The 14,845-nt window shown below is 41.3% G+C and overlaps 1 protein-coding gene across 1 annotated transcript in view; it reads right to left on the bottom strand.

The window, feature by feature from the left end:
* The window catches only part of il10rb (interleukin 10 receptor, beta), a 29,525-nt gene extending 23,074 nt beyond the window's left edge, over positions 1–6,451 (bottom strand). The window contains exons 1-2 of the mRNA XM_061926474.1: positions 6,144–6,451; positions 2,009–2,138 (exon numbers count right to left, since the gene is read on the bottom strand). Coding sequence (XP_061782458.1) covers positions 2,009–2,138; positions 6,144–6,207 — 194 coding nt within the window. The 5' untranslated portion in view covers positions 6,208–6,451. The remainder of the gene's footprint in view (positions 1–2,008; positions 2,139–6,143) is intronic.
* Positions 6,452–14,845: the final 8,394 nt, after the last annotated feature.

Below are 14,845 nucleotides of genomic sequence, written 5' to 3'. Positions count from 1 at the left end.
CATCGCGTGGACATCGGGGGGCAGTACCTCTAGATTGGCAGACCGGGGTGGTAGTTCCTCTCTTTAAAAAGGGGAACCGGAGGGTGTGTTCCAACTATCGTTATAGTTAAAGTACCAACGATTGTCACACACACACACACACACACACACACACACACACACACACACTAGGTGTGGTGAAACTTGTCCTCTGCATTTGACCCATCCCCTAGTTCACACCCTGGGAGGTGAGGGGAGCAGTGGGCAGCAGCGGTACCGCGCCCGGGAATCATTTTTGGTGATTTAACCCCCAATTCCAACCTTTGATGCTGAGTGCCAAGCAGGGAGGTAATGGGTCCCATTTTTATAGTCTTTGGTATGACTCGATAGTCTTTGGTATGACTCGTGGGCTCACACTCCTCAGCCTTCCCGGTAAGGTCTATTCAGGTGTACTGGAGAGGAGGCTACGCCAGATAGTCGAACCTCGGATTCAGGAGGAACAGTGTGGTTTTCGTCCTGGTCGTGGAACTGTGGACCAGCTCTATACTCTCGGCAGGGTCCTGGAGGGTGCATGGGAGTTTGCCCAACCAGTCTACATGTGCTTTGTGGACTTGGAGAAGGCATTCGACCGTGTCCCTCGGGAAGTCCTGTGGGGAGTGCTCAGAGAGTATGGGGTATCGGACTATCTGATTGTGGCGGCCCGCTCCCTGCACGATCAGTGTCAGAGCTTGGTCCGCATTGTAAGTCGGACACATTTCCAGCTTCCCTTTATCACTGATTCTGTTCATAACTTTTATGGACAGAATTTCTAGGCGCAGTCAAGGCGTTGAGGGGATCTGGTTTGGTGGCTGCAGGATTAAGTCTCTGCTTTTTGCAGATGACGTGGTCCTGATGGCTTCATCTGGCCAGCATCTTCAGCTCTCACTGGATCGGTTCGCAGTGGAGTGTGAAGCGACTGGGATGAGAATCAGCACCTTCAAGTCCGAGTCCATGGTTCTCGCCCGGAAAAGGGTGGCGTGCCATCTCCGGGTCGGGGAGGAGACCCTGCCCCAAGTGGATGAGTTCAAGTACCTCGAAGAGTGGATCGTGAGATCGACAGGCGGATCGGTGCGGCGTCTTCAGTAATGCGGACGCTGTATCGATCCGTTGTGGTGAAGAAGGAGCTGCGCCGGAAGGCAAAGCTCTCAATTTACCGGTCGATCTACGTTCCCATCCTCACCTATGGCCATGAGCTTTGGGTTATGACCGAAAGAACAAGATCACGAGTACAAGCGGCCGAAATTAGTTTCCTCCGCCGGGTGGCGGGGCTCTCCCTTAGAGATAGGGTGAAAAGCTCTGCCATCCGGGGGGAGCTCAAAGTAAAGCCGCTGCTCCTCCACATCGAGAGGAGCCAGATGTGGTGGTTCAGGCATCTGGTCAGGATGCCACCCGAACGCCTCCCTAGGGAGGTGTTTAGGGCACGTCCGACCGGTAGGAGGCCATGGGGAAGATCCAGGACACGTTGGGAAGACTATGTCTCCCGGCTGACCTGGGAACGCCTCGGGATCCCCCGGAAGAGCTGGACAAAGTGGCTGGGGAGAGGAAAGTCTGGGCTTCCCTGCTTAGGCTGCTGCCCTTGCGACCCGACCTCGGATAAGCGGAAGAAGATGGATGGATGGATGGATGGATGGATGATGGGTCTACTGAAAATGTGACTAAATCTGCTGGGTCAAAAGTATACACGGTAGGGATGGTGTTCCTGGAATTAAAGGCCTAACCTTTTCACCTTGTGGCCAAACAGCTCAATTTTTGTTTCATCTGACCACATAACTTTCCTCCAGAAGGTCTTATCTTTGTCCATGAAACAAACAATTGTCAGATGAAATAAAAATGTAGCTGTTTGGCCACAATACTATTACTGTTGCATTTTGCCTTTGAGCTGTAATAGCGAATTACTGTCCTGCCATTTCAAATTAACTTAAGTGATAATAAAGTTACCTCTAGAATAAAAAAATATGAATCAAATCAAACTCAAAAAGCCATAACTCACGATATACACTGTGCAGAGAAAGAAACAGCATGGCTGTTTGAAGTACTCTCATCCCAATCCCACTTCAGCGTGTAACAGGTGTTCATGGTAACCAAGTCCACATTCTGAGGTGGGGACAGCTCTGCTCGCCCTAAAACGAAAAACAACAAAAAGACGGGGCACATTAACTCGTAGGCCATGACCTACATGTGTTTTCGTGTTATGCAATTCAATCCAAGACCGAAAGACACAACAGACACACACTCACACAAAGTAATTTTACTTTCGAATACATTGACCGTATTTTTCGGACTTTCGAGCGCACAGTTATATAAGCCGCACCCACTAAATTTTAAAAGAGAGATGATGTAGATCACCTTGACTTGGTCATTTGAAAAGCAGTTTGCCTGTTGAAAAAGTGTGAGCACCCTTGAGCCAAACAGACTCAATAGGTCCACAGTGACGTTTTGGTGAATATACTGAGGATTTAGTGAAACTGAAACAATACAAAAAGAATGCTACTGAAAACACTCCTACAGACATCAAACATGGGGCGGTTTGGTAAGTATGAATAGTTTCAATGACTTGAATATTCAATTCTTCAATGACTGTCGTGGCCAATGACAGTAGGATTGCTCATTTGCATCGCAAAAGTTGTTCTTCTCACTGCGATAGGAATCTGGCAACATCCTTGTCCAGGCACACCCTCCTGGTGTTGGAGTATACATTTTTGAGGTTTTGGCACCAGCTGCTAGACTCGATCTGACCAATCTAAGTCTATAAGCATGAACTGATGAAGCCTACTTGGATGAAAGGCAAAACGTCTTCTAAGGCCATGTCTACACTAAGTCGTTTAACCCCTTAAACAAATAATTATTTAGCCTAAGCCCCGTTTCAGCCACACTAAACCATCGTTTAAGGTTCCCCTCATCGGACAAATTTTTACACGGGTAAGTCAGCCGTGTAATTCTTGAATCTCCGGCACTTAGCTTTGTATGGACTCACTGATCGTTTACTAAGTGAGTTCGGAGAGGAAGTGACGCCAGAAAGACCACGCCCACACAGGAAGTGACGCCAGAAAGCCTGCGCTCCGCACAGGAAAAGACATCAGAAAGAACGAACCAAAAAGTCCAGTTGCGATCGATTGAACGCCCTGAAAATCATGATTAATCAAAACTCAAGAGCCTGATTAATCTGATCTAAAAAAAAAAATCTCTTGACAGCCCTAGTTTTTTTTTTGCATATGACCTGTATAATACATCTGCTTATGCTGGTGTTTTCATATTGTGACTTATTTTGTGTCTTATTTTGATTGTCAGCTAAGTAATGTACAACTCTGCCTCTGCCAATATGTTCAATATTAAAGTGCACCTTTGTTTGTCAATACTTTATTTATCCATTTTGGTTGTGTATATTTGAGGGGTCTACACTTCGTCCTTAACAGAAACAGAACCTACTGTATTGCTTTTGGTTGTGATTTTTATTTAAGTGTAAAAAAGACAAGTATATTTTATTATCATTTGTTTGATTCAATTTAACTTAGACTTAAAAGTTCTAATTTCAAATACAATGTTCAAATATACGACAAATACAAGTTTATTGCATTAGGAAGGATACACATGCACTATTATTATGTATTATCTTTACATCAGTGGTTAATTTGGTTTAAAAAAAAATGTAATAAAAAGATATGGTTCATCTGCAATAATTTGTAGGTCAATATATTGTCGAGCAAAATTTGTTACCATTTTGAACCATCTTGAGCTCTGAGAACCTCCTGAGGACCACACACGGTGAGGCTGCATTTCTGTTTGGTTAGTGCATGTGCCTCACAATACGAAGGTCCTGAGTTCAATACCGGGCTCGGGATCTTTCTGTGTGGAGTTTGCATGTTCTCCCCGTGACTGCGTGGGTTCTCTTCGGGTACTCTGGCTTCCTCCCACCTCCAAAGACATGCACCTGGGGATAGGTTGATTGGCAAAACTAAATTGGCCCTAGTGTGTGAATGTGAGTGTGAATGTTGTCTGTCTATCTGTGTTGGTCCTGCGATGAGGTAGCGACTTGTCCAGGGTGTACCCCGCCTTCTGCCCAAATGCAGCTGAGATAGGCTCTAGCACCCTCAGCGACCCCAAAAGGGACAAGCAGTAGAAAATGGATGGATGGATGGATGGATGGTACTAAAATCTGGAATAGTCTTCCAGAAAATGTGAGACAGGTCTCAACATTGGCAATGTTCAAATCCAGGCTGAAAACACTTATTTAATTCCATCCATCCATCCATCCATCCATCCATCCATTGTCTTGCGCTTATCCGAGGTTGCGCACATGTTTAGTCAGGACTAAACATGTTTAAACTGTGTTTCAGTTTTATGCTCCTCAAATCTGGAATAGTCTTCCTGAAGATATGTGACAGACCTCAACGTTGGCAATGTTCAAATTCAGCCTGAAAACACTTTTAATTGTGCATATGACAACTGAATGTATTTTATCTAAAGCATTTGATTGATTTTAATTAATTATGATTGTATTTTGGACTGAGAAAAACTTTATTGATCCACAAGGGAAATTGTTCTGATTTTCTGATTTTAATTTGAATTATTTTTCTTCTTTTAATTTTCTGTAAAGCACTTTGAATTTTCTTGTGTACAAATTGTGCTTTATAATTAACTTGCCTTGAAAAATGTATGTCGACACACTGTGCAATTACCAAACCCAAAACCAGTGAAGTTGGCAAGACGTTGCTTGGATGGCAACATATGTTGCTCCAAAACCTGTATGTACCTTTCAGCATTAATGGTGCCTCCACAGATGTTTAAGTTACCCATGCCTTGGGCACTAATACACCACTGTACCATCACAGATGCTGGCTTTGAACTTTGCGCCTATAACAGTCCGGATGGTTATTTTCCTCTTTGGTCCGGAGGACACGACATCCACAGTTTCCAAAAACTATTTGAAATGTGGACTCGTCAGACCAAAGAACACTTTTCCACTTTGCATCAGTCCTTCTCAGATGAGCTTGGGCCCAGCGAAGCCGGCAGCGTTTCTGGGTGTTGTTGATAAATGGCTTTGGCTTTGCATAGTAATTAACTTACACTTACAGATGTAGCGACAAACTGTAGTTACTGACGGTGGTTTTCTGAATGGTTCCTGAGCCCACATGGTGATATCCTTTACACACTGATGTCGCTTTTTGATGCAGTACCGCCTGAGGGATCGAATTATTCGGCCTTGCCGCTTACAGTGATTTCTCCAAATTCTCTAAACCTTTTGATGATATTACGGACCTTAGATGGTGAAATCCCTAAATTCCTTGCAATAGCTCGTAGAGAAATGTTGTTCTTAAAGTGTTCGACAATTTGCTCACGCATTTGTTCACAAAGTGGTCACCCTCGCCCCATCCTTGTTTGTGAACGACTGAGCATTTCATGGAAGCTGCTTTTATACCCAATCATGGCATCCACCTGTTCCAAATAAGTGTTTAATGAGCATTCCTCAACTTTCTCAGTCTTTTTTGCCACTTGTGCCAGCTTTATTGAAACATGTCGCAGGCATTAAATTCCAAATTAGCTAATATTTGCAAAAAATAAAGTTCACCAGTTTGAACATTAAGTATCTTGTCTTTGCAGTCTATTCAATTGAATATAGGTTGAAAAGGATTTGCAAATCGTTGTATTCTGTTTTTATTTACGATTTACACAACGTGCCAACATTCACTGGTTTTGTAAATACGAGTGAGTTATTTGGCTTCATCTCATCACGTCTGCATCTCCAGTTCTCACTTCCTTCTAAAATACAGTTTTTTATACGACAGCTCTCAGTACAGGCGGGCACATTCTCTCTCCAATGTAGTTTTGTTTCTTTCATAATAACATTACAACATCAAAGTAAGAGGCAGTAGGACTTGCCAAATAAGTCGGTGACATTATTTTGTTGTAATACAGCAAACGCCAAGGGTAAACATATATTTTTGTTAGTCTGGTCGTTTTCTAGTTCCATTTGAGGTCGATCTGTCACAAGAATTAAAAAAGAATCCGTTCCAACCGGAAACCAGACTCGATACGCATTTGCTAACAGCGTTTCCGCTCATAACATTTTTTTAGGTGTGTCAGTATTCTAGGGAATTCGTCATTCATGCGTATAAAAAAGAACTTACCGTTTATTGGCTGTAGCGAGCAAACAACAAAGAAAAGAAGGAACATGTAGGAACCCCGAAACATTATGTTGGATGGCGACGAGTCAAATTGCTAGTGTCCCGACTCGACTTTTCTTATGTGCGTGTTGAAGATACAAATCATCCACAATGATTAGCAAATGGTTGTATCCAAATCTGAGGTGTTCAGCCGACCAAACATTTCCTGTCCGATGGGGCCTGACGACATCCCACCGTAAGAAGATCCTCTTCGAGCCGCGACCATCTTTTTGAACTTGGACCGTGTACTCGTCCTCGCACTTCCTGCTTCTGTCACGTGTTCTCACTTTGCTGACGTCAGGACCGGAACAGAAATAGAGCGAACGTGAACACAATTTAATTTAAATTATTTACATGTGTGACTTTTTGTACTGTTTCTGTACTTATTTTGATTATTATTATTTCTCGATTGTTTGTAAATGTTGCAGTTTATAAATAAAGGTTTATAAAAAAAAAAGTAAAAAAAAAAACCGTGAACACAATTTTTAATTTGTTACCATTTTGAGCGCTTTATCATTATGTTTTTCCCCATATACCTTAATTTATAAAGTCTAACATTTATAAACATATGAAAACATGAAATAACAAGGACCATTAAAAAGAAACAAAAACCGTACAATATAGCGCTAGGGGGTTGTTAATTCATCCATCCATCCATCTTCTTCCGCTTATCCGAGGTCGGGTCGCGGGGGCAGCAGCCTAAGCAGGGAAGCCCAGACTTCCCTTTCCCCAGCCACTTGGTCAATCTCCTCCCGGGGGATCCCGAGGCGTTCCCAGGCCAGCCGGGAGACATAGTCTTCCCAACGTGTCCTGGGTGTTCCCCGTGGCCTCCTACCGGTCGGACGTGCCCAAACACTTCCCTAGGGAAGCGTTCGTAATTATAATACAATGTAAAACACACACACACACACACACACACACACATACAGACATACACACATACATATATATATATATATATATATATATATATATATATATATATATATATATATATATATATATATATATATATATATATATATATATATATATATATATATATATATATACATATATATATATATGTATATATACATACATACATATATACATAGTAATGTGTATAGTTATGGCTCACACAAGTTCTGTAAATATTTTATATTTGGAGCATAGCATCATAGTTTTCACAGCTTTTTGGTTGCTGGAGGTAGATAGCGTTTTAAATTAAAGTTCTAACTCTTTTTTTAAAGGCACAAAAAACCGATTGGGTGTTGAGAATCTTACTTTTTTTTTTTTGAATATGTATCCATTTGATAGGGAAATCATAATACAGGTACTGAGAAAATAGGCACTTTTTTCCCTCCCCCTCCTCAATTTTTTTTTTAAAATACAATGAAATTAAAAATGAATAAATAATAATAATTAAATAAATAAGAATAACCCCCCACACCCCTACATTTCAGTCACAGTGGGCAGCAGAGCCGGCCCAAGGCATAAGCGTACTAAGCGCTTGCTTAGGGCCCCGCGGCCACCAGGGGGCCCCCAAAAGCAATTAACAAAAAATTCTTATTTTTTATTTTTTGCATGTATGAGTCTGACTGATGATTTCTAAATGATCAAAGATATATTATTGTACAAAAACACAATTTTAGGTCAACAGAGTGCTGCTGCTGATCTAGGCTTAGTGATTCTTCCTGCCTCTCTTTAAATGTAAAGCTGCCTCTGCTGCACCTGTGACGTTTGCCGCCTGCTATGGCGTCACATTAGTGCCAAAAATCCGAGCGCATAAAAACTGTTATCGCGCGCTGATTCTCCACTTCGTGCGCGCGCGCGACACCCTTTTGCGCGCGCGTGGTGCCTTTTTGCGCGCGTGCCGTCTCGGTCTGTGTGCTGGCATGTTTCGTTTTGGCACTTTGGGGGTGGGTATGCTTAGCCGGCCCCTTCTTTCTGATTGGCCAGACGAAAAATGCTCAGAGATAATCAGAAGTATAGCAGGGCGGGTCATCGTCAATATGTATCAAGATTGTTATAGGCGCAAAGTTTTCACTTCTTCTTGAACATTTGTTTTCTAATTTATGGAATTTCTTTTGATTCAGCCATAAAATTAATGAAATAATCTTTGAATTTAGTTTTTAAAATGTTAAAAATAGCCTTTTAATAATGTATTCTGAAACAGTTTAAAATAATCAGAGAACTGACTAACACTGACCCTACACAACTATGTTGCACAATTAAGTCATTTTTTTTTATAGCGAAAGAGGTAAGTTCAACAGGTGCAGCATCCTATGTCATATCTACATGTAATAAGATTTGTAACAAGGCAAACCGTTTGTAAATTGGTCGAAAATCGAGCAAGTTATGGTAATTTAATTGGTACATGTACTAATTAAATTACCATGACTTGCTTTGACATCAATGTAATGATTGAGGCTAGCTGTCCGAGGTAAGATGGCTACAACGTTGCTACGCTGGAGAATGATTGGTCTTATGAAAAATGCTCAGAGCCAATCAGAAAGGAGGGGCCGTCTAAGCATACCTGCCCTCAAAGTGCCAAAAAGAAACATGACAGCGCGAGGAGAGATGCCAGGAGTACACAGAGAGCGCACAGACCGAGACGGCACGCGCGCAGAAAGGCACCGCGCGCGCGCAAAAAGACACCACGCGCGCGCAAAAGGGTGTCGCGCGCGCACGAAGTGGAGAATCAGCGCGCGATAACAGTTTTTATGCGCTCGGATTTTTGGCACTAATGTGACGCCATATCTTTCCTCTCAGATTCAGACAGGTGATCAGAGGACCACTGTCTATTAAGGAGAACTTTTCATTCCCCAAACGGCATGATGGCCGAAGTTTTCATTATCATTATACCTACAGACAGCTAGTCAATGGGGAAAAAGTCAAGCGTAGCTGGCTGACTTATTCAATAAGTAAAGATGCAGTCTATTGCTTTTGCTGCAAATTATTTTCCAAAAAGTCCTTAAAACTGGCAGCCGAGGTACAGCGGGATTGGGTCAATATAGGTGCACTGCTGAAACAGCATGAAAACAGTGAAGATCATTGTAGCAACATGGTGAAATGGAAGGAATTTGCCTTGCGTCTTTCAAAGGGGAAAACTATTGATGAATTTAACTTCAGTAGACTGCGCTCTCTTTGTACAAAGTAAACATTAAATATGAACAATTAACTAAAAATATAAACTAGTAATTAAAGACTAATAAGTACAAGACTGATGAGACAAGATGACACTTTTACTGTAAATACAAAGCTTTATCACTTGGACTGTTCAACCCCAGGCCACTCTTGCAGCTGAATGTTTTCTACATTTTAAGATTAGGAACCATATGTGGCACTCTGGACATCATTCGTTCATTCATTGGTATTATTTATGTTCTTAACTGGGCCACCCCCATATCTTTATAAATGACATGTCATTTGTAAAGACATGCCAGGCTGACAATAGGATAATGTAAACAATACTGCCAGAGCCGCAATGAGTTTATAGTAGGTGTGTGAATGATCAACAATCAATATTATTGGCAGAAATAGAGGGCCCCAAAATCAAATTTTGCTTAGGGCCCCATGGAGGCTTGGGCCGGCACTGGTGGGCAGCAATGTACTGCCTTCCTCTTTACCACAAGCAGATAGAGAATCACACGAACTGACTAAAATAAAATAAAAAGTAACAAAAAGAAAAAATTACAAACATACAGATTAGTGTCACTGAATAAAACAATTAAAAAAAGAGTTGAGGTAAGTGGAAAGGATCATTGTCAACAGTGAGTATGACATTTATCCTGTAATGTATTTAATTTAGCTATGTAACTAATCATACAGCCCCAGGTCAAGTCAAATTGTTTTGGTGTACCCCTCAGATTATATTTAATTTTCTCTAAATCTAAGAAAAACATGAGGTCCTTAAACCATAGGGAGGCCTTGGGGGCAAACTGTGATTTCCACTCCAATAAATGTTTTCTACGAGCTATTAATGATGCAAAGGCGATACTATCCCTAAAAGTGTGCATAATTTTTTGATAGTTTCGTGTAATTCCAAAAATAGCCAATTCTGCACAAGGTATCAACTTAAAATTTAGTGCATCTGCAAGATGTTTAAAATATTAATCCAGTCGGCGTTCAGACAGGGACAGGACCAGAACATGTGTGTCATGTTTGCAGGAGTCAATTGACATGGATTACCTTACATTTATGAATATAAAACTTAGCCATTATTATAATGAGGTTGCAAAGGTAAAATTCCTTTCCAAGTTTTTTCTCGTACAGTGCAAATCCAAATAGCACATCTTTAAAACAAAGCACAAATGTGTCATGAATATTCTCCAAGATGAAACGACAGATGCCCTACCATAGTGATCGAGTGCTTTCACAAGTCCAAAACAGGTGGTAAACAGTCTCTGGATGCATGTTACATAAGGTGCAGGTAACATCAATGTCCTTCTTGTATCTAACCACCACAGTCTTTACAGGGTAATGACGATGAAGGATTTTGAAAAAAATCTCTTTGACTTTGTTCGCAAGTTAGGAAGAGACCACGTTTCGACCAATCAGATGTCATTCACAACATTATTCCAGAGCGCAATTACATAGGAGGCCGAGTCTGGCCGACACACAATCATTTTGGAATAAGCTGCGGATTATTCTGATCAAAACAAAGCTTCCCCACAAAAGTGTCAAGTGGATCATTCAAAATAGTTACAGCAGAAAGAGGAAATGAATAAGCCCTGTACAACATAATAACACCTGTTGGAATGGCATCAAAGACAATGACAAACGTTGAGGAATTTCTGGTAATTAAAAAGTTTACCTTCCTTATTGAAAAGCTGACTCACCAAAATAATACCATTCTTGAACCAATTGTCAAGGAAAAGTGATTTATTTTTATAACATGCGTCTTCATTGTTCCAAATGAAGTATTTTGTTGGTGAGACATTGTGCTTGTATATAAGAGACCATGCGAGAAGGGCCTGTTTGTGAAAGTTTGAAAGAGAAACAGGAATCCTATCAATATTGTAGTTACACAATAATAACAATTTTAAGCCTCCGAGATTATCAATCAATCAATCAATCAATGTTTGTTTATATAGCCCTAAATCACAAGTGTCTCAAAGGGCTGCACAAGCCACAACGACATCCTCGGTACAGAGCCCACATAAGGGCAAGGAAAAACTCACCCCAGTGGGACGTAGATGTGAATGACTATGAGAAACCTTGGAGAGGACCGCATATGTGGGTAACACCCCCCCCCCCTCTAAGGGAGACTGAATGCAATGGATGTCGAGTGGGTCTGACATAATATTGTGAGAGTCCAGTCCATAGTGGATCCAACATAATAGTAAGAGTCCAGTCCATAGTGGGGTCAGCAGGAAACCATCCCGAGTGGAGACGGGTCAGCAGCGCAGAGATGTTCCCAACCAATACACAGGCGAGCGGTCCACCCCAGGCCCCGACTCTGGACAGCCAGCACTTCATCCATGGCCACCGGACCTGTGTCTCCCCCTCCACAAGGGATAGGGGGAGCAGAGGGGAGAAAGGAAAAGAAACGGCAGATCAACTGGTCTAAAAAGGGGGTCTATTTAAAAGCTAGAGTATACAAATGAGTTTTAAGATGGGACTTAAATGCTTCTACTGAGGTAGCATCTCTAACTGTTACCAGGAGGGCATTCCATAGTACTGGAGCCCGAATAGAAAACGCTCTATAGCCCGCAGACTTTTTTTGGGCTCTGGGAATCAATAATAAGCCAGAGTTCTTTGAACGCAGATTTCTTGCCGGGACATATGGTACAATACAATCGGCAAGATAGGATGGAGCTAGACCGTGTAGTATTTTATACGTAAGTAGTAAAACCTTAAAGTCACATCTTAAGTGCACAGGAAGCCAGTGCAGGTGAGCCAGTATAGGCGTAATATGATCAAACGTTCTTGTTCTTGTTAAAAGTCTAGCAGCCGCATTTTGTACCAACTGTAATCTTTTAATGCTAGACATAGGGAGACCCGAAAATAATACGTTACAGTAATCGAGACGAGACGTAACGAACGCATGAACAATGATCTCAGCGTCGCTGGTGGACAAAATGGAACGGATTTTAGCGATATTACGGAGATGAAAGAAGGCCGTTTTAGTAACACTCTTAATGTGTGACTCAAAGGAGAGAGTTGGGTCGAAGATAATACCCAGATTCTTTACCGAGTCGCCTTGTGTAATTGTTTGGTTGTCAAATGTTAAGGTGGTATTATTAAATAAATGTCGGTGTCTAGCAGGACCGATAATCAGCATTTCCGTTTTCTTGGCGTTGAGTTGCAAGAAGTTAGCGGACATCCATTGTTTAATTTCATTAAGACACGCCTCCAGCTGACTACAATCCGGCGTGTTGGTCAGCTTTAGGGGCATTAGAGAGATTAGAAAATATATGATGAGAATTGAAGTTCCAAATTGAGGTAGGATCTTTTAAATAGAGTCTTATCCTATTAACCTTGAAGGTGTTGTTTAGTGTAGTGAAATCGAGAACATTTAGACCACCCTTACTGTAATTGTTCATTTGACCAAATTTCTTAATACAATCAATTTAGTTTTTCCAAATAATGTCAAAAAGTATTTTATCAATAGTCTTACATTTTTTTTTTGTTAACATCTAAAGAAATACATATGTAAGCCTTGAGTTTCCTTCTGCTTTGGAGAGTAATGTTCGGCCTTTTATCATCCATTATGGCCTCTCCAAATGGTTTGGAAATCTGTCCGTCAAACTCAAAACCCAACTTCAAAATCTTATCAAGAGGGCTGGTAAAATAATTGGCATGCAGCCCCCTTGTTCCCTTCAAGAAATATTTGACAAGACCGTGGGGAAGCAGGGTCTTAAAGTCACCCGTGACCCACACCACATGCTCCATAGTGAAATTGTGTTGATGCCAAATTGTAAATGGTACAACAGCAACATACAAACTCAAGGTGTAGATTTTCCTTTGTCCCACTGGCAATCAAAGCACTTAACAGAAAACTACTGTAATAACCGGATGCAATAAAAACGAGTGTAATATTGGGATAGTGCAATACGGAGGGAGTGTAATTGTGTGATCTCATAACTAACTGATATACCTGCACACTGTTCACTGTCTGTATGTATGTGTTAAACGCTGTGTCTTTATGTCCAAAACAAATTTCTCCCCGGAGACAATAAAGCTAATCATTATTATTATTATTATTTTAAGGATAAATCTCTGTGCAAACATTGGTTAAATCTTTTCTTGTTTTTTTCTACAATCGGATTAAAGTTCAGGACCGATCTAGAACTCTGATTTTTAGTAACAATTATTCCTAGGTAATTAATCCTCTCCTTAATTGGAATATTACATACAGACAGCATTTCGCATCTGCTCACAGCCATTAATTCACACTTAACTTTTAAGTGGAGACCAGAAGCCAAAGAAAATACACAAATCTCATCCAAGGCAAGAGGAATTTGAGAAGAGTCCTTCAAAAAGAGTGTTGTGTCATCAGTCAGTTGGCTGATAGTTATTTCTCTGTCTAGTATCAAGATCCCTTTGAAATGACCAGTTTTTATATGAACAGATAACAATTGGGTGGCTAACAAAAATAGATATGGAGAAATAGGACAACCTTGCTGTATACTACGTTTTAATTCGAACCTTGGAGATGAACCAGTTTTTAACTTTATTGAGCTATTGCCATTGCAGTACAAAGTCTTAATTGTTTTGCAGAAAAAGTTGCCGAAGCCAAATTTGTCAAGTGTCTTGAAGATAAATTCATGCTCGATCGTATCAAAGGCTTTGTAGAAGTCCAAGGAATGAAGGAAGCCTTCCTCATTGATTACCTCTGGGTGATCCAGTGTGTCAAGTTTAAGTCTGATATTATTGGATATGTGCCTCCCTCTCATACATCCTGACTGTGTCTTGTCAATTATGTCATCCAGAACCAGTTTTAAACTTTTAGCAAAAACAATAGCTACAATCTTATAGTCATTGTTTAGAAAGTTAATTGAATGCCAGTTATCAAATCTTTGTTTGGTTTGGGTATAAGGGTAATACTAATAAGGCCTTGTGTTAAAGTTGGAGGAAGGACACCTGTATCAATAATTCACAGAATAATCACAGAAAACTTCTAGTAAGAAGGGAACTAGCTCCTCGGAAAAGATTTGACGGAATTCAGATGCAATACCATCCACTCCAGGAGATTTGTTATATTTTAAGCTATTAACTGATTACACTACTTTTTTAAGACAGATAGGACGGTCACAGATTTCTTGGTCAGCTCTGCTGATTTAGTATCAGTTATCAGTTACCAGCAGAGGATGTACTTCCTGCGGCAGCTGAGGAAACTTAAGGTGCCGACCGAGATGCTGGTGCAGTTTTACTCAGCCATCATCGAGTCCATCCTGCATGACCTCCTCCATCACCGTGTGGTTCCCTGGCGCCACAGTCCAGGATAAGCATCGACTGCAGCGCATCGTACATGCTGCTGAGAAGGTAATTGGCTGCAAGCTCCCATCCCTCCAGGACTTGTTCTCCTCCAGGACCAGGAGGTGTGTGGGTCGGATCACAGCTGACTCTTCTCCCCTCTCCCCTCAGGCAGGAGACTACGGTCCATCCAGACCCACATCTCCCGCCACCTGAACAGTTTTTTCCCCTCGGCCATCAGGCACATGAACAATAACTCCTAA

Source organism: Nerophis lumbriciformis, linkage group LG31 (assembly GCF_033978685.3).
Source record: "Nerophis lumbriciformis linkage group LG31, RoL_Nlum_v2.1, whole genome shotgun sequence".
Classification (NCBI taxonomy): domain Eukaryota; kingdom Metazoa; phylum Chordata; class Actinopteri; order Syngnathiformes; family Syngnathidae; genus Nerophis; species Nerophis lumbriciformis.
Note: the sequence above shows the minus strand (reverse complement) of the source record. Positions and strands in the feature narration are given on the sequence as shown.